Consider the following 20281-nt stretch of genomic DNA (forward strand, 5'->3'; position numbering starts at 1 on the left):
CTGTATGCAAGAAAATTGCACTGCTTCCCAATGTTGTGCTTTGTGGCTTGGATGGTAAGGGATTATGACTTGTTTTGACCAATGCTCCTTTGTTTTTCAATCAATCACAAACAATACTAAACCAACAGACTACTGTTTAATTGATGCTCTATCTCAACTAACTATTCACCTTATGTAAAACAAGCTAAAGCCCCAACAAACCCATTACCAACTAAGTACATTTGGGATGATAACTCCAAACTCAAATTTACAGAGGCATTACAGGATCCTCCGATATAAAAAAATCTTACAAAACTTTACTGCTAAGTCATTTTGTGACGTAGACAATGCAGTAAAAGAATTTTCTGATATACTCACACGTAGCTGATAAATGTCTGCGTAAAATTACCCACAACAATAACAAGAAAAGAAAGAAGAAAAGTAAACCATGGTTCAACCATTCATGTGCATCTCTTAAACACAAAATAAAACAAGAGTTCGTAGACCTCAGGCCTGCATGAAATGTATTGGGTTTCTGTAGACCTATTGGGTATTTTTGCCTTTTTGTCTGTGGTACGTGGTTGGAAAAATGAGCTTTTTACCGTGTTGGTTGTGCACCATGCAAAAGTCTGACTCTGAAATTCCATTTTCTGAATTTGTAAGTTTGGACATGGATGAACATTACTTATTTTGGATTTCTTAAGTATGTAACCAACCACAGTACTTTGAAGTTGTTGAGACGCTACCTTTTTTTGTCTCAGATGGCCCATGCACATGTAGTTACTCTATCACATGATATACTAATATCTTCCTATTTCAATGTACTGACCTAATGCAGCTGCTAAGTCTCCTTGGTTTGTGTTCTTCCAATGATATTCATTAAAGATTTATTTCTGGGGTGTTATTCACTTGACATCGGAATGTTACTTGCATAATTTGACCAATGATACTTTTATCTGTAGTTCCATAGACATTAGACAATATGAATAGTGGTAGCCCCCATGCAGCAGCAACAGTTAGTCCCCAGGGTGGTATGATATTTTCATTCAATCCATCCAACCCAAACCTAAATCTCCTGTAGTATCTAAGCCAAATTTAACAGCATAATTTACTATGAAAAATGTCCTTGTCAATCCCATTTATAGATGGCAAGCTGCTGGCAATGTAGCCTGATTAAATCTCGCTTATAGCAGCCCGCCAAACATCCGCCGGCCCGCGGGGAGGGGCCAGTTACAGCCCTGGACAGCGGAGTTTGTGTTACACAGACTACTGGCAATGGAAGCTTTGAAAAGTTCAGAAGCTGTTGTAGTCAGAGCAAACACCCAGCAAACATCCCCGCAAACCAATGAGCAGTTGCTTAGAAGGGGAATTTCATCATATATTTGCCGCGACAAAATGCAACCGACGATACTGAATTTAAAACAGAACAAAGCTAAGCCTCCACCACTTAACCCTGCCTGTACCATAGATTAAGCAGGCCCAAAAACCAAGCGAATATGACTAGCCCAAAACAACAAATTACCTGTATACAGTATGGAAATGGCATTACCAAAGAAACAAAAAGAAACACAGGACAAATCATACACATACCTTTCTCTTATGCCCACACTCTATACAGTTCTCCTCCACATTAGAAAATTGCATCTTCTTCTGTTTAAGTTCAAGTTCAACCATGATTGCCAACAGGGTAAAGGAACTTGTACTGAAACTTAAAACTCAGTACTATACAGCTCTAGAAACACCACAAAGAGTAATAAGCAAACTCCAATTATACCTGACCAACAGATATATAATCTTGTACACTCCCGTCATCTGGCAAACTGTCAGTGCCACTGAGTAACCTGATACATTGAAGGTGGCCCAGGCCAGATGATGGTTCTACACCCAACCATAATCTGTTTTTAAAACCAAGCAGATATTGGGAGGATGCCCCAACCACACAAAAACAGGATCAACCTATACAGTATCAAGTTCAAGCACTAGGAGGCCCAAAATCAAACCTGACCACCAGGACACCACAAACAACTCACGTACCAAATAACAACACAATGGTACCTTGCGTTCCGGAGATACAGCGCACGCCCCGTGCCCGCACAAAAGGTAACCTAAAATGTCAAGTTCAAGCACCAAGGGCGCCAAAATCAAACTTGAGCATTATTCAGCCACCGCCGACACATGTGCCAAATATCATCGCGCCAGCACCAGCCGTTCAGAAGATATAACTCCGGAAACACCCCTCTCGGACACAAAATTCGACCTGCCGGGTCAAGTTCAAACATGGGCAATAGGCCTCGGAATTGTTGTTGTTGTTTTGCAACAAAGAGGAAATACAGTACAGTGGTGCGAAAATCAACGAAACTGGCACTCGATCCAATTCAAAGGCACCGATCCACCAGATAATGGCACCCCGCTGCGCTCATAAACGGCCCCCGTCAGCCCTTCCGGTCATCCTTAGAGCAGAGCTAACCCTCCTTACTGGAAAAATCTCTCCGCTCGCTGGTCGCCTTCGGCGACCTTCTAGTGCTGGTCGCCTTCGGCGACCTTCGGGTGCCTTCGCTCGGAACTCGCCGACGTTTGGCACCCGCTCGGGTTATCCCGAGTACATGTACTTCCTTTAGAGCTAGCCACACTCGTAACATCATCCAGGCAGTATAAAAGCATGGGGGATCCGACAACAATTCCTTGGCCTACCGCCTATGGTTCAAACGCGACAAGGCCCAAAGTCAATCCTAGGCAACAGGCAACAACCCCCACCCATGCACCAAAAATCGTCGCAATCGCGCGTATCGTTCCGGACACACAGCGCCAAAAGTGCCCCAAAAACACCAAAAATGCCACCTGCAATGTCAGGTTCAAACGCCAGGAGGCCCAAAATCAAACCTGAGTGTTAGGCTACCACCCCCAACCCACGTACCAAAAATCGTCGTGCTCGCACCATCCGTTCACGAGATACAGCGCCCTACATCCCCGGCTACCGAAAAGTTCCCACCAGCATCAAAACCATACCTGCATACATGCAGGTAACAATTAGCCACTCAGTTTTCTAAGTGCCTGTAGAAACTTGATGTTCGCCACGTATACTTCTGCAATCTGAAATTGTACAAGAAGAAAATCAAGACAGAGAAAAGACTCTTCAAAGAAATACAATTAAACAATCTCAGAAAACTTAGTAAGGAAAATCCACAAAAAATATAATCTTGGAGGGAAATCAAATCACTGTGACAGGAAGATAATGTTCAACAGAAGGATGATAATGCCATTAACCCAGAAGAATGTTTGACTCATTTCAAAACTTTAAACAATTTTGTTGATAATAAGGAGCCAAATAAAGACTTTATTCAACATGCTGCTCAAGAATGGCCTGAAAAATTTAACATATCAACAGATAACATGGACTTTTTGCGGTGTTTTTTATTTCACTGTAGCAACATGCACTATAGTCTCTTACTGTTATGGAAAAATGTTCGCGGCGGTTTTAAATTCGCAGTGAAGTGGCCGCCGTGAAAACCGCGAAGTTCATTTAATCCACCGAGAACGTTTCTGCATTTACAGTACAGCATATTTCAGCCATCTCCCTCCCCATGCAACAATAGACCATTCCAAAATCACCCATGTGCAAAAATGGAACACTTTTCTTTAAAAGTCACTTCTACTAATGACACTTTAGCCCAAAATTCCAGTGCAAGAATTTACTCTTCCAGTGCACCCCATGTCACATGCTGAACAAAAATCTTCAGCATGTGACTGAAAACAAAGGAACAAAATGGAACACAAGCTATCCCATCAGTCATTGCGGTAGCGGGTGGTATTAAAGATTTGAGTGATTTTTTTCTTTCTACGCTGCGTTCGACTTCATCACAACATATTGATAAAGTCCACAGTCAATTGTCAGTATTAGCGACGGAATGCCCGTGGATATTATCACTACATATTGATGACTGTAAGTGCAGGGTATTTTGTGTATATTGTGCAACTTTTGTTATTGGTCACGCAACAGGAGCAGTGCAACTCTATTACTAATTAGTATTGTGTGCAATTCTAGCATTTGTCAGCTCCATTTGTACAGGAATGTGTCCACAGGAATGCTAGTTCACGCCACGGTAATGTTTGGAATGTTATTACCTAGGAAAGGCTATCCAGCCATTAATTACTTGGTAATAGGTGGGTCCTGCAGGCCCTCAGGAGTATTATTTTGCAAATAAACAATCAATATTATTCTAGGAAACAGCGACATTGTTACATGTGTCAGCCAAGTGGCTTTTTTGCGGGAGTCAATGTAAATAGTGTGTTATACATGTAATCAAACAGAAAAAAAACATGCAGATAAAGATTTATATCAATTATACTGTACTGGACAGCTCACAACATGGTTAGCAATTCATTTGAATTACAAGTTGAAATGTTTATGCCTCAAAGCTCAAAACTCCAAAATCAGCAAAAAAAAAAAAATCTTCCTTGCAGGAATTTCCAGATGATCATTGGTTTGATGATTGATTGTAACTTTATTCAAATGTGTGCTAATATGAATATGTGACCAATAAATGCAAAGTTCTCAGTACACTTTTCACTTTTTTTCTTGCTCATTCAGCTGTCGATAAGTGCTAGAATTTGTGAGTCCCACAACAAAGAATAGTACAAAAAATATTACAAAGCTATCTGTAGAAGCATCCGCACTGCCATAGACAGTAGATTTTATCATTAGTACATAGATGAATCCGACGACCAAAGGCTTTATAGTATTTGTGACAGAATGGACGTTGGATTCATCAGTAGATCGATGAATCCCACGGCCGATCGCCAGTATTAGGGACGGAAGTGGCGTTGGATTCATTAGTAGATCGATGAATCCCACGGCCGATCGCCAGTATAAGGGACGGAAGTGGCGTTGGGTTCATCAGTAGATCGATGAATCCCACAGCACTATTGATTAATTCCATAGCTGCGGAATTCATCATCTAAGTGATGAATATCACAGCTGTCGATCGCCAGTATTAGGGACAGAAGTGGCGTTGGTTTCATCAGTAGATCGATGAATCCCACGGCCGATCGCCAGTATTAGAGATGGAAGTGGCGTTGGGTTCATCAGTAGATCGATGAATCCCACGGCCGATCGCCAGTATAAGGGACGAGAATGGCGTTGGATTCATCAGTAGATCGATGAATCTCACGGCCGATCGCCAGTATTAGGGCCGGAAGTGGCGTTGGATTCATCAGTAGATCGATGAATCCCACGGTCGATCGCCAGTATAAGGGACGGAAGTGGCGTTGGATTCATCAGTAGATCGATGAATCCCACAGCACTATTGATTAATTCCATAGCTGCGGAATTCATCATCTAAGTGATGAATATCACAGCTGTGGAATTCATCATTTTCACAGCTGTGGAATTCATCATCTAAGTGATGAATATCACAGCTGTGGAATTCATCATTTTCACAGCTGTGGAATTCATCATCTAAGTGATGAATATCACAGCTGTGGAATTCATCAATCCACGGTCTTCGGATATACCTGTTTCATGTTGTACATTTCAATCCCCGGCAAATAAAACGCTCTAACCGTTCTATCATACCGACAGTATTATTGGTCCGTGCAATTGTGTCAGACATGTACATATTAATCACTTAAGTATGGTGCAATTAACAACTGCAATATCCTCATTACAATATTACGACTGGTCCTACATAAACTATGTATGGAAATTATCTAACTGTGATATAACTAAGAATACATTTTGATAATGATTATTGATAATAGATAGACATAGCAAGGATCTTGGACAGAGCAAACGTCTCCCTGAATAATTAAGCTTCTTCAACTATCAATTGAGCCTATGGATTGTAATGTCTGATTTATGAGATTTCCATCAGCTCTGAATTCAAGAGTCTGCTACTCTGCTAAATCCAAGTTTGCTATCATCTTCCCAATCACTTCTTGCTACTCAATGACAGTGTATTCAAATAACTACAGACAGATTTCTAACACAATCCGTTCGAGTTTAGCCTGATTTAATTGCGCTTCTTAGGCCCGTCCTACATTGTCGCGGGGAGGAGCCTACCAGCTCCGGATAGCGGAGTTTGCTTTACACCGACTAGTTCGAGTTCACGGAGGTAAAAAGATTGTGACCAGAGTCGGCTGCCAGAACATGTTGGTAAGACAGGTATATGAATAGCTATCATACGTACAACATATACAACATCACCATCTACGACAACATATAGAACATAATGCAATAGAACAGACCTGCGCACTGTAAACAAGGGCAACAACTGCCAGACAAAACACGACCAGCTTCATCTTGTGTCAGACTTGGGACCAACCGTCGCTGTTTAAAATCAATTGCGCTGGCAAAAGTTGTTCTCTGAAAACCTTTCAATTGTCTTGTAGGAAAAATCCTAGGGACGTCTCGTGATCTAGATAAGAGGTCAATGACCCCCCGCAATGCCTGTCGGGAAAGAAGGGCCCAAACAAAATTTCGCTTGCACGCGGTGGGGAGCTGCCAGGCAATCCCTGGCCTACTGAAATGTACACAAAAGGCACAAGAAGACAGTGCCAATAACTCACCTTTCTGACGTTACCGACAAACAAACTTACCCTCATATGAAAGCCCATTGTCTCATCAGCTTGGATAAAGTCCCACTGTCATTAGAAGGTCTTAGAAATCTTACGGTGTGATTTGCAGAAAAACACACCAAAACCCTAATAACCACCAACACGGGAAGGGGCCCTGGCACAACTAGGAAATAGTCCCACCTTTATATCCCCTGATAAACACCAGAAAAAATAGCTTTTTGTCCATAATCAGAAAGTAAAAACCCTCCCCAGTCACATTAACCCCAAAATTAAACTGCCAGAATTTCTACCCATTTTTCCAACTTGAAGAAAAAAATACTACATTTGAACACCATCAATTGGCATGGTGAATAGCTGTACCCTGCTGTGCATTTTACTGTATAGTTTTGGTGACGGCACACAGCTGAAATACGACTGCTGTCTTCAAGAAATATGTTTTGGTTCTAAAACCATCGCACCTTCCATTTCACCATTAGTGTATAGTAGGGCTGGGTACCGGTACAGAAAATTCAGGTCCAGGTCCGGTTCAGGTCCAAAGGATCAGGTCCAGGTCCGGACCTGAACCTGGACCTGATTCAGTATGATTCATACCAATGGCCCATTTCACTACAAAGAAATCTGTTGGGTGGAGTATTAGACTTACACTGGCGTTTTAAAATCCTACAACGCTATTTGCAACTGTGTAATTGGCTGTAAAATTTAGTAGAAGTTACTATAAACTCTACTCTACTTCACTCTTGTTATTTTCTTCCACCTACAAGCGCCAAAACGTGTGAATGCCTGATAAAATAAACTGTTAATTTTCTAATCGGTCCAACATCCGGTCCGCCTAATTTTTTCAGGTCCGGTCTTTCTGGACCGGTTCAATAAGAAAAACCGGTTTTGTACCGGTTCGTTGTACCGATACCCATCCCTAGTGTATAGTCAAGTGTTGCTTGACTTCTTTGCTTCTCCAATGTTGAGGATAAGACACATTTTCCACTAGACGCCGATCTCAGAACGACCGTACAGGGCCCAAAATTGGATTTGCGTATCCATTGGTTTCTTAATTAAGATATCCTAAAAAAGTCCTAAATAGCAATATAACCGTAGCAGGCAAGATGGAAGCCTTCGCGACAAGCTAGATACAAACTTGGAATTATATCAAAAACGTTTACGTGTGTTCAAATTTTCGTGATAACGTGACGTTACTGTATTGTATAATTTCGTCAAAATTATATCTGGTAATACGATTGTGAGAACGCGTGGCGCAATCGGCAGCGCGTTGGGCTCAGGCCCAAGAGGTCCTTAGTTCGCCAATATCGGTGTCATCGATCTTGTGCCCTTGGGAAAGGCACTTTACACGGCTTTCCTCACTTGACTCAGGTGTAAATGAGTACCTAGCTGCGGCTAGTGACAGTGACAGGCCTGTGTGGCAGTGTCAGGTCATAGGGGCATGTTCGGGTATGTCGCACCCGCTATACACGAGTCGGGTAGGAGGAACCCCTTGCATCCTTGGTCGGAAGTCCTCCTAGGAGACGGAAACTCCAAACAACAAACCTGCATCTGCTGGGGCCGTCTTACACGTTGCACGCAGTTCTTGCCCCTGTAGGACTTAGTATGCCAGTGGACGAGAGGGTGGAGAAGAATGTGCACATCCCTCCTTCACCTTAAAAAAAGTGTGCAGGCCAGGCAGACGGGTCGCCTAACCAACCCTGTCTGCCTACCATTGTCTTTCGAAACAAATGGATGCCAACGATATGACGCAAACCCCCACTATCATCCCACTAAATCAAGCGTACAGAAATTCCGTCTTACCTGGTAGGGTTGTCAGTATTGATAAATGTATAGTTAATTATGATATGAAATAAGAGGGCAAACAGGCAAAGACCTTTTACTCCTGCAGACACGCGTACGACCGCTGGGAGGTGGCAATGGCAGCAGATTGGATAGTCATAAACATTTGACGGGCGACCAAAAGCTAATGATACAAAGGATTGCCAGAATGCTTGGACTTTTTTTTGGCAAATAAACACTCCCTTCTTTTGGCCTAACCTGTACAAACATCTAAGGTGAGCCTGGCCAACCCTTCTCAGCAAAGTTAAATCAATCATCGTTAGAGACGCTGACTGAGCAAATTAGTACAAAGGTAAAGGATCATTGAAGTCAACACATAAACACTCTTTGTACACACATACCCAAATTAAGGTGGTATCTCACTGCACTTGGGGTACCAGCGCGTCACTGCGGGGTTCGTTCACTGAGGCACTGTTTTGTTATTTTCTACGATGTTTTATAACTTAGATATTACGTAATACGTAAAGGTATGACTTATAAGACCAAACAAAATCACAAAACCTACGAAACTTCGTTCTTTATCTCTGAAATTCGATGACTCATCTACGAACCCCGCAGTGCCGCACCGGTGCCCCAAGTGCAGTGAGATGCCACCTTAAGCACGTTCTTGTTGTCAATTGAGTTTGGATATCATGATCGTTTTGAGGGGTTTTGATAGAAAGAGGTACGATCTGCGTGCATATTTAAACTATATATTTAACATACATGCTGTTGCTTTGTAGTAACTACAAAACAATTATGTTTGTACAGGTTAGGTCAAAAAGTTAAATGTCAAAATAAGCACACCTGGTTGCGTGCAACATGACCTTAGACCTGACCAATTATCTATGCGCGTCAGACCTAGCAATTATATAAGCTACCTTGACATTTTCTGCATCGCGCCTAGATGATTATTTTAGTCGCAGATTTCTTGAGTGAAACACCTATCGACGAAGGTGCATCCACACGATAATGAGGTAGGGACTTTCTCTATTCTTTTTTTGTCATCTTAGCTTATAAACATGTTTACCCTCATTTTGTGGAAATTTGACAGAACTTGAAACAGATTATGATTTACCGTCCGGGGACTTGAAACGTATCGAGACCAGTACTAAGCGTGTTTATGTCATACCTGGGCCGCGATAACGTTCGATACAGGTGTTCCTGACCTAGTGATAAAAAGCTGTATCACACAGGCTTCGAGTTTGTATCACACAGGCTTCCATGATCCATTGAATAAGTCGAACGTACCCTGCCCACGTGCACGCCGATTGCGGCGCCGTCGAAAATTCGAATACCTGATTCGGACGTTGGAACATTGATGTTGTAACACTTTTTGTTCGAGGGCACCAAACTTGTTCAACTTCTGGCGCATTTCGCATCAAAACATGGGTTTTCTCAGGTGGGTATGACATAAATAAAATACAACTCGGTCCCAGCCCTCCCGCGGGTCGGATCACCCTCCGGCCTTCGGCTGTCGGGCGATCCGACCCGCGGTCGGGCTGATACCTCGGGTGATACGGAATACACCGTGTTGTATTCTACATTTATATTTAGCTGCGTCATAACTAAGAAAAAACGTGAGCTGGAAAGATGAATGGATCTATGTTATACTTGGGCGGTGGTATCGTTTAATACGGTTGTTCCGGACCGGATGATTTTTTTTTTTTTTTTTGATACATTGGGTTATCAAATAGGGTTCTACTTGTAACGTTATCACACGGATTTCCATCGAATGAATCGAACGCACACTAAGCAAAATTCAAAGACCGGATTCGAACGTTGGAATTATTGTTGTTACAACTTTGTTCGAAGCCCCAAAGTTTCTTGACTTCTGGCGCATTTCGCGTTGAAATATGTGTTTTCTCCGGTGGGTACTACATAGATATGATACAAAACTACATACTCCGTATCACCCTCGGTCCCAGCCCTCCCGTAGTAAGAAGGGAGGGTGATCCGACCCGCGGTCGGGCTGGTACCTCAGGTCGAAAATTCGAACATAATGATGTTGACAACACACTGTGATGTTAAGGGAGGGGATATTTGTAGCTGTTGGTTCACCAAGGGTAGAAATGGTGGTCTTATCCTCCTTGGTAAATTGATTCGTTCCTTTGTCCGTTTTTTTTTTTGTTCGAATTGACGAATGTCAACGCGACGTGTTGTTGATGTCACGTCTTTTGCTCTTTTTTCGCAATAATCTTGAGTTTTGTCGGGTTGGCACGATATAAATTTGAATAAGATACAACACGGGGTATTCCGTATCGCCCTCGGCTCGGCCCTCCTGTGGGTCGGATCGCCCTCCAGCCTTCAGTCGATCCTACCCGCGGTCGGGCTGTACCTCGGGCGATATACATAATTGCGTTTGATAATTGTGCCGTTTAGAATTAGGGGGAGTGGATAGTGAGATATTTTTCAAGATATTTTCAAATTTTTCAGGCTTGCCGAGGTGTTTCGAAGATTTGATAAATGCGATGCAAATCTGTTTATCAATTCTTAGTACCTTCTTTATCAAGGGCCTATTAAGGGCATTCCACTTAGGAATAGTTCTAGAAAACAAATGGAAATCTGTAGGTGTCCGTGTGGGTGTGTATGGTTTGGTATTTGGAACTTGTACATACAATGTGTTAGCATATGTAGAGATGATAAGATACCTTTTTGTCAACATTGTACCTTATCACTAGCGCTACGACCTGTACTTAGCTTGTTTGAGCACAAATGTACAATAAAGGTCATTCATCTTCATTCATTCATTTAAGGTGGTGGTCCCTGGGGTGCACCCTGGGATGCTTTGTAGACTCCGTGTACGTGTGTTTATAACCTCCATGAAATGTCATGGAGGTTATGTTTTCGGGGAAAATTATCTGTAATTATACGCGGTAACGTTAGCGCCTTATATAGTGGGATTTGACTAAATGCGAGTGGACAGGGTCAAAGTCTTGGGAAGGCCTTGGATGTTTGAAAACGGATTCACATTACTTTGTTTCTGTCTTACAGAGCTTGTGCTGGCTACGTTTTTCTCCTCGCAGTTTCGATCATTGTAAGCCCAGGTCTTTGCAGGAAGAAAAAGAAAAACCGTACGTTTAAGTTAATCATTTATTTACTCCTTTGCTCTATTTACCATGTTATACCTTAACATGGTAGGTAAAGGTACAACATAGTAACATTTCTGTAATGAGCATTGATTTACCAAATGCTGTGGGAATAGCCTGATTTAATCGCGCTAGTCAGGCCCGTCGTACATTGCTACAAGCTCCGGATAGCGGAGTTTGCGTTACACAGACTACTGTGGGAAGTATTAAGCTATAAATAAAACCTATAGTTATAAAAAGAACGCACTCTTGAACCTGTGAAAACAACACATTGTTGTACTGGCCTGTTCCTGTTTCTTCTGTCAACAGCTAATGAAAAAAGAGACGATAAACTGAGAGTAGCAGAATCTCAAAAACCGAATCTCGGTTTATTGTCTTTTTTTGTCTTCTTTGGTGTTGTTATCGTTTTAACATATGCATTTGTGAAGTTTTATGAATTTTATATAACGCTGGGTCACCTTTATCCGCCGGTAAACCATATTCGGTTTGTTGAAAAGCAGGATATTTTGGGATATCACTTCGATGAATGGTAGTTTTAAACTGCAATATTTTGAAGATATTGCAGCTTGAAACCACCGTCCGTCGACTTGATATTCCTGAATATCCTGTTGTTTAGACGACTGATATAGGTAAGCAAGCGAATAAAGGGGAACTAACGTTACAAGATTGTGTAAGCGTCACAGACATGATCGACGTGGGAATTCTTGATCTGTTTGATTTTGATTTCCACCACCACCTAAACCATAAAAATAGTTTCATTACATACCATGCAGTGAGATGTACCCCCCTGGATTTGACGAACGCGGATTGTACCGACTGCTATGACAAGACTGGAGATGCTGTTCCCGTTCCATCGCCTACTGAAGGATACAAGAAGGGGACCACGTGCTACTGTAGGTGCAACTTTGGATGCGAGGAAGACAAGGGCAAGTCAAGAAGGACGTGCAGGCCTAGGTCTAGCAGACCGTGGAAAGGGGGACGTGGACTTAAATGCAACTGTGAGCAATTGACGACTCATTATTACTATCATATATATATATAAGAGATTACCAGTGTGTGAAAGAATTTGTAAATATTGTACATCTAAAGCAGTGGGAGGCGAAACATATTTTATTTCAAAATGTCCATTCAACCAAACCGAAAGAATCACTCTGTTTAGAGAAGCCACAAAGACTTGTCCCAACTTCCCCACATTGAGAGACGAACAGAAAGCCACTTTTCTCTTGAAATCGCAGAACCCACAAATTGTAGAAAAGGTGTGCCTTTTCGTCTCCCTCTGCTTCCAAAAAGAAGTCAAACCCAACCTGTTTAGAAATAGTCAACACTAGTATTACAGTAGAATATTGTTCATAACTGTCATTTGTCACTTGTTTATACGGTGTACTTGCAAATAGCCCTCGGCACGAACTGAACTTGCAAATAAACTTCTTTATTATTTTCTTTGGGATTCTCCGTCGATTCGACAAATGAGCAGGCAACGTGTTTGCGTGACCTGCACATGACTTTTAATGGTGAAGGAGGGGTGTGTAATTCCTTCTCCACCCTCTCGTCTACTGAAAGCAACGAGATACAAACACGTTCTATCAAAATCTTCTTTTAAGGTCGTCCTTGTCGCCCTCCGGGAATTCCAGCTACTTACGAGTCCAGCAACTGTACAGGACAAGATTTGTATCCGTCCGGAACAGTCTGCTTGCTCGAGTGCCCCGCCGGCTGTAGCTCTCCACCCGAAAGCAACAAGAGACAATACTGCAGAAACAGTCACTGGAGGGGGAATCCGATGCGATGTCCACAATGCAGTAGTAAGTCACCACGCCTTTACTTAGCACAAATCGAGACGAAATGCACTCAGAGTCTCCATTTTAGTCTAGCTTTTAAAGGTTCTCCAAAGTGCCAAAGACCAAGATCTTAAGAGTCGTCATTTTTATTCCCAAGTAGTATCTAAAATGTTATTTCCTGATCACCACGTATAAACAATGCAAAAAAACCTTTCAATTCCAAGTTACCACAAGCCGGATTTTAGATAATACTTGTAATAAGTCTGAACTACGTCAAATTAAAGAATATTGCAGTCACGATATTCTTCAATTGTCCAAAAGGGTTAATAAGTTAACAGCAGTTCTGTCCTACTTTGCAAAGTCTTCCCTTTTGTTGATAATATGGACAGTAGCTTCACTAATTTGCGAGAACAAAGCTTGCCACAGTCATTCAAATCAAGGAGCTTTTATCAGACTGATAAAACTGACTGATAAAAGCTCCTTGTTCAAATGCACCACGTATTTAAGGGTATAGAAAACATTATGCTCACAATTAATGCCATATCTTTCTCCCATTTCTCGATGTCATGACGACTAGATGGTGGCTGGTCCGAATGGGTGGATGGGGACTGCAGTGTGACCTGTGGCGTTGGCGAGCAGACCCAAAGCCGTACCTGCAACAATCCGGAACCCGCCAACGGGGGAGCAGAATGTACGCTGGAGGACGGAACGATAGGACGGACCGAGGAAAGGATCGTACCTTGTGACCAAGGACCGTGTCCGATAGGTACGTCTTAATGATCTAACATCATGCTTATTTGATTCCAACTTTATTCTTAGGCTTGCAGCGAAAACAATTTAAATACTAGAATGGCCGACATTTGCTCGTAAACAAATACAGCATATTTCAATCCATATTCAACCCCATGCGAAATGTAATGTTCCATATCAGCCTTTCTACAGAATTTGACCTAAAACAAAACATCATGATCAGCCCACCACAAAATTGATTTTAACTTATTTTTGCCCACTTATACCAGAATGGATTCTTCTGGACCACTCATATCTTTGCTAAATAAACTGTTTTGTGTGACCCATGTTCCCTTCCTTTTTTTAATGATACAGCAGCCCCAAATATACATTTTCCAGCTTCATGATAATGGTTGCAGCGAAATCAGTTTGCATATTAGTCAGATTTCCACTCACGCATGTTTTCTTGTGCTTCTCAATGTCATGACAACTAGATGGGGGCTGGTCCGAATGGGTGGATGGGGACTGCAGTGTGACCTGTGGCGTTGGCGAGCAGACCCAAAGCCGTACCTGCAACAATCCGGAACCCGCCAACGGGGGAGCAGAATGTACGCTGGAGGACGGAACGGCAGGACGGACCGAGGAAAGGATCGTACCTTGGCCTTGTGACCAAGGACCCTGCCCAATAGGTATATGGTTAACCAATCTAACAAAAAATTCACTTCATTCCAGCTTAATACCGCATTTCCAATAGGATGGCGCTCACGCGGCGCTCTCTCTGCGACCTTAAATTTGACAGATCGCTCAACGAATTCTATAGAAAAGAAACTAATTTCTTTACACTTTGTGTGTTTTGTTGTCTTCTCAGTCACACTTTTACGTTTCGTAAAATATACCCAGTGTGAAAGCGAAGGTTACACATATTCTATTTAGGTCGCAGAGAGAGCGCAGCGCGATCGCCGTCGAGTGGAAAGGGGCCTATATGCTTGTAGCGAAACCAGTTTGCATATCGGTCAGATTTCCACTCACGCATATTTCTTGTATTTCTCAATGTCTTGACAACTAGATGGGGGCTGGTCCGAATGGGTGGATGGGGACTGCAGTGTGACCTGTGGCGTTGGCGAGCAGACCCAAAGCCGGACCTGCAACAATCCGGAACCCACCAACGGGGGAGCAGAATGTACGCTGGAGGACGGAACGACAGGACGGACCGAGGAAAGGATCGTACCTTGGCCTTGTGACCAAGGAACCTGTCCGATAGGTACATCGTTAAGCAATCTAACAAAACAGTCACTTCATTCAAGTCTTCATTCCAGCTTAATACCGCCTTTCCACTAGGACGGCGCTTACGCCACGCTCTCTCTGCGACCTAAAGTTTGACAGATCGCTCAACGAATTGTATAGAAAACAAACTGGACTGACCGAGGAAAAGATCGTACCTTGTGACCAAGGACCCTGTCCGATAGGTACATGGTTAACTAATCTAACAAAACATTCACTTCAATCCAGCTTTATGGTAATGCTTGCAGCGAAATCAGTTTGCATATCAGCCTGAATATCAGTCAGTTTTCCAGTCACACATGTTTCTTGTGTTTCTCAATGTCATGACGACTAGATGGTGGCTGGTCCGAATGGGTGGATGGGGACTGCAGTGTGACCTGTGGCGTTGGCGAGCAGACCCAAAGCCGTACCTGCAACAATCCGGAACCCGCCAACGGGGGAGCAGAATGTACGCTGGAGGACGGAACGACAGGACGGACTGAGGAAAGAATCGTGCCTTGTGACCAAGGACCCTGTCCGATAGGTACATCGTTAAGCAATCTAACAAAACATTCACTTCATTCCAGCTTTATGATAATGCTTGCAGCGAAAGCAGATTGCACATCAGTCAGTTTTCCAGTCACACATGTTTCTTGTGTTTCTCAATGTCATGACGACTAGATGGGGACTGGTCTGAATGGGTGGATGGGGGCTGCAGTGTGACCTGTGGCGTTGGCGAGCAGACCCAAAGCCGTACCTGCAACAATCCGGAACCCGCCAACGGGGGAGCAGAATGTACGCTGGAGGACGGAACGACAGGACGGACCGAGGAAAGGATCGTACCTTGTGACCAAGGACCCTGTTCGATAGGTATATTGCTAATAATCTCACACAACACGTATTTCTTTCCAGCTAAATAAGTTTGCTGGACAGTTCGCTTGGAAAGAGACCTTTTCTTTCTTGACAGGATTGTTTCGTGGTCTCTTTTTCTCTTTAGCAGCCCAGTCCCAGGAGACCATGTTTTATGGTGTAAGTCTGTGAAAGCGTCACTCCTGGAATAATGTCAGAAAATATGAACATGGAAAGGACTTGAATGACTAATGCTTGATGATTTTCAAGATTCTGCCAATCAATCATAGGATAAATCTGTACGAATTCACAGCGAGACCTAAGCGGAAGATAATATGACGAATTCTGAATTCTGGCCAACTTTCCGTTTTGCTGTGCATCTGTAAAAACAATCTCTAGATACATTAACAGTATTTTAAGTAGCCTTGCTATGTTGGATTGTCAGTTTAATCTCGTATTAGATATATTCAGCTTTTCAAGTGGACGCATACAGTCTGAAGCAACATTATGGAGGTTACAAATGCCATACTAACACTAACAAATCTTCCTTGTATTTCTTAATGTCATGACGACTAGATGGAGGCTGGTCCAAATGGGTGGATGGGGACTGCAGTGTGACCTGTGGCGTTGGCGAGCAGACCCAAAGCCGTACCTGCAACAATCCGGAACCCGCCAACGGGGGAGCAGAATGTACGCTGGAGGACGGAACGGCAGGACGGACCGAGGAAAGGATCGTACCTTGGCCTTGTGACCAAGGACCGTGTCCGATAGGTACATGGCTAATAATCTCACATAACACTCAACTCATTCCAGCTAAATAAGTTTGCTTGACAGTTCGCTTTGGAAAAGACTTTTTCTTTCATGACAGGATTGTTTCGTGGTCTCTTTTTCTCTTTAGCAGCCCAGTCGACCCAGGAGACCATGTTTTATGGAAAAACACCCGAGTGGGGTCCGCGTAAATTTTGCAGTGCCATTTGAACATTTTTAATCTGAAGAAAAATTCCTTCCGTGACTTTGTCAGTCAATATCTGTTATACCTTCTCCTGCGTTTTGACGAAGATTGGTACAATACTGTGAAATCTATCAAGGGAAGTCTGTGTTCAGTTCGATGAATTGTCGCACTGTTTTCAGCTTCGTGAAAATATCATGAAGGGGACAAATAATTTCCACACTCGCAAGTTTCTTGTGTTTTTTAATGTCATGACGACTAGATGGGGGCTGGTCCGAATGGGTGGATGGGGACTGCAGTGTGACCTGTGGCGTTGGCGAGCAGACCCAAAGCCGTACCTGCAACAATCCGGAACCCGCCAACGGGGGAGCAGAATGTGTGCTGGAGGACGGAACGACAGGACGGACCGAAGAAAGGACCGTACCTTGTGACCAAGGACCCTGTCCAATAGGTACATGGTTAACCAATCTAACAAAACAGTCACTTCATTCCAGCTTAATACCGCCTTTTTACTCGGACGGCGCTCTCGCCGCGCTCTCTCTGCGACCTAAAATTTGACAGATCGCTCAACGAATTCTATAGAAAAGAAACTAATTTTTTTACACTTTGTGTGTTTTGTTGTCTTCTCAGTCATACTTTCAGGTTCCCTATGATATACCCAGTGTAAAGCGAAGGTTACATATATTCTATGTAGGTCGCAGAGAGAGCGCAGCGCGATCGCCGTCTAGTGGAAACTGGGGGCCTGTGAATGCTTGCAGCGAAATCAGTTTGCATATCAATCAAATTTCCATTCACGCATAATTGTTGTATTTCTTGATGACATGATGAGCAGATGGTGGCTGGTCCGACTGGGTGGATGGGGACTGCAGTGTGACCTGTGGCGTTGGCGAGCAGACCCAAAGCCGGACCTGCAACAATCCGGAACCCGCCAACGGGGGAGCAGAATGTACGCTGGAGAACGGAACGGCAGGACGGACCGAGGAAAGGATCGTACCTTGGCCTTGTGACCAAGGACCGTGTCCGATAGGTACATGGCTAATAATCTCACATAACACTCAACTCATTCCAGCTAAATAAGTTTGCTTGACAGTTCGCTTTGGAAAAGACTTTTTCTTTCATGACAGGTTTGTTTCGTGGTCTCTTTTTCTCTTTAAGCAGCCCAGTCCCAGGAGACCATGCTTTATGGAAATACACCCGAGTGGGGTCCGTTTGGACCCCAGGCGTAAATTTTGCAGTGCCATTTGAACATTACTAATCTGAAAAATTTCCTTCCGTGACTTTGTCAGTCAATATCTGCTATAGCCTCCATAGCAGGATTTCTGGGGCCTTTTTTTTTTGCTCATAATACTTTCGGAGGCCGGCAATCAGAAAACGCCAGCAATCAGCGACCGAGTACAAATAGAAATGGCCAGCACAAGTGTTTCATGAGCCAAAAAAGGCCCCAGAAAGCCTGCTATGGAGGCTAATCTGCTATACCTTTGCCTGCGTTTTGACGAAGATTGGTACAATACTGTGAAATCTATAATCCTATAAAGCCGGGAAGTCTGTGTTCAGTTCGTTGAATTGTCGCACTGTTTTCAGCTTCGTGAAAATATTATGAAGGCGATAAATAACACTTTTCCACTCACGCAAGTTTCTTGTGTTTTTTAATGTCATGACGACTAGATGGAGGCTGGTCCGAATGGGTGGATGGGGGCTGCAGTGTGACCTGTGGCGTTGGCGAGCAGACCCAAAGCCGTACCTGCAACAATCCGGAACCCGCCAACGGGGGAGCAGAATGTACGCTGGAGGACGGAACGACAGGACGGACCGAGGAAAGGATCGTACCTTGTGACCAAGGACCCTGTTCGATAGGTATATTGCTAATAATCTCACACAACACGTATTTCTTTCCAGCTAAATAAGTTTGCTGGACAGTTCGCTTGGAAAGAGACCTTTTCTTTCTTGACAGGATTGTTTCGTGGTCTCTTTTTCTCTTTAGCAGCCCAGTCGACCCAGGAGACCATGTTTTATGGTGTAACACCCGAGTGGGGTCCGCGTAAATTTTGCAGTGCCATTTGAACATTTTTAATCTGAAGAAAAATTCCTTCCGTGACTTTGTCAGTCAATATCTGTTATACCTTCTCCTGCGTTTTGACGAAGATTGGTACAATACTGTGAAATCTATCAAGGGAAGTCTGTGTTCAGTTCGATGAATTGTCGCACTGTTTTCAGCTTCGTGAAAATATCATGAAGGGGACAAATAATTTCCACACTCGCAAGTTTCTTGTGTTTTTTAATGTCATGACGACTAGATGGGGGCTGGTCCGAATGGGTGGATGGGGGCTGCAGTGTGACCTGTGGCGTTGGCGAGCAGACCCAAAGCCGTACCTGCAACAATCCGGAACCCGCCAACGGGGGAGCAGAATGTATGCTGGAGGACGGAACGACAGGACGGACCGAAGAAAGGACCGTACCTTGTGACCAAGGACCCTGTCCAATAGGTACATGGTTAACCAATCTAACAAAACAGTCACTTCATTCCAGCTTAATACCGCCTTTTTACTCGGACGGCGCTCTCGCCGCGCTCTCTCTGCGACCTAAAATTTGACAGATCGCTCAACGAATTCTATAGAAAAGAAACTAATTTTTTTACACTTTGTGTGTTTTGTTGTCTTCTCAGTCATACTTTCAGGTTCCCTATGATATACCCAGTGTAAAGCGAAGGTTACATATATTCTATGTAGGTCGCAGAGAGAGCGCAGCGCGATCGCCGTCTAGTGGAAACTGGGGGCCTGTGAATGCTTGCAGCGAAATCAGTTTGCATATCAATCAAATTTCCATTCACGCATAATTGTTGTATTTCTTGATGACATGATGAGCAGATGGTGGCTGGTCCGACTGGGTGGATGGGGACTGCAGTGTGACCTGTGGCGTTGGCGAGCAGACCCAAAGCCGGACCTGCAACAATCCGGAACCCGCCAACGGGGGAGCAGAATGTACGCTGGAGAACGGAACGGCAGGACGGACCGAGGAAAGGATCGTACCTTGGCCTTGTGACCAAGGACCGTGTCCGATAGGTACATGGCTAATAATCTCACATAACACTCAACTCATTGACAACTCACATGGAAATAGACTTTTGCTTCCTCGACACTAGAGTCGACAGGATTTTGTGCACTTACATGTCTCCATGAAGAAAGCCAATTCTGCAGAAATCTGGAGATTCCACCAGAATTCTGGCTGTGGGCCCTGCCTCCTGTGAATTATGGATCCCTGAACAT

General features: G+C 43.6%; 2 protein-coding genes across 2 annotated transcripts in view; both read left to right on the forward strand.

Moving 5' to 3' along the window:
* The first annotated feature begins 13233 nt into the window (after positions 1-13233).
* Positions 13234-19240, forward strand: LOC118404884 (coadhesin-like). Its single transcript, XM_035804265.1, has 11 exons — positions 13234-13255; positions 13809-13997; positions 14455-14649; positions 15027-15221; positions 15576-15764; positions 15902-16090; positions 16646-16840; positions 17281-17469; positions 17851-18045; positions 18684-18872; positions 19233-19240. Exons 1-11 carry the CDS (start codon positions 13234-13236, stop codon positions 19238-19240), a joined length of 1755 nt encoding a protein of 584 aa, XP_035660158.1.
* A 950-nt stretch (positions 19241-20190) lies between these two features.
* LOC118404886 (coadhesin-like) overlaps positions 20191-20281 on the forward strand; it is a 3930-nt gene continuing 3839 nt past the window's right edge. Inside the window, exon 1 of the mRNA XM_035804266.1 lies at positions 20191-20242. Coding sequence (XP_035660159.1) covers positions 20191-20242 — 52 coding nt within the window. The remainder of the gene's footprint in view (positions 20243-20281) is intronic.

Source organism: Branchiostoma floridae, chromosome 17, assembly GCF_000003815.2.
Source record: "Branchiostoma floridae strain S238N-H82 chromosome 17, Bfl_VNyyK, whole genome shotgun sequence".
Classification (NCBI taxonomy): Eukaryota; Metazoa; Chordata; class Leptocardii; order Amphioxiformes; family Branchiostomatidae; genus Branchiostoma; species Branchiostoma floridae.

What these genes read in the sequence shown, in the direction of transcription:
- LOC118404884 (XM_035804265.1), top strand. Translation starts at nt 13,234, where the DNA reads ATGCGATGTCCACAATGCAGTA. An exon ending in CCAAGGAACCTGTCCGATAG is followed by an intron (nt 15,222 to 15,575) that starts GTACATCGTTAA and finishes CATGACGACTAG; the next exon opens with ATGGTGGCTGGTCCGAATGG. An exon ending in CCAAGGACCCTGTCCGATAG is followed by an intron (nt 15,765 to 15,901) that starts GTACATCGTTAA and finishes CATGACGACTAG; the next exon opens with ATGGGGACTGGTCTGAATGG.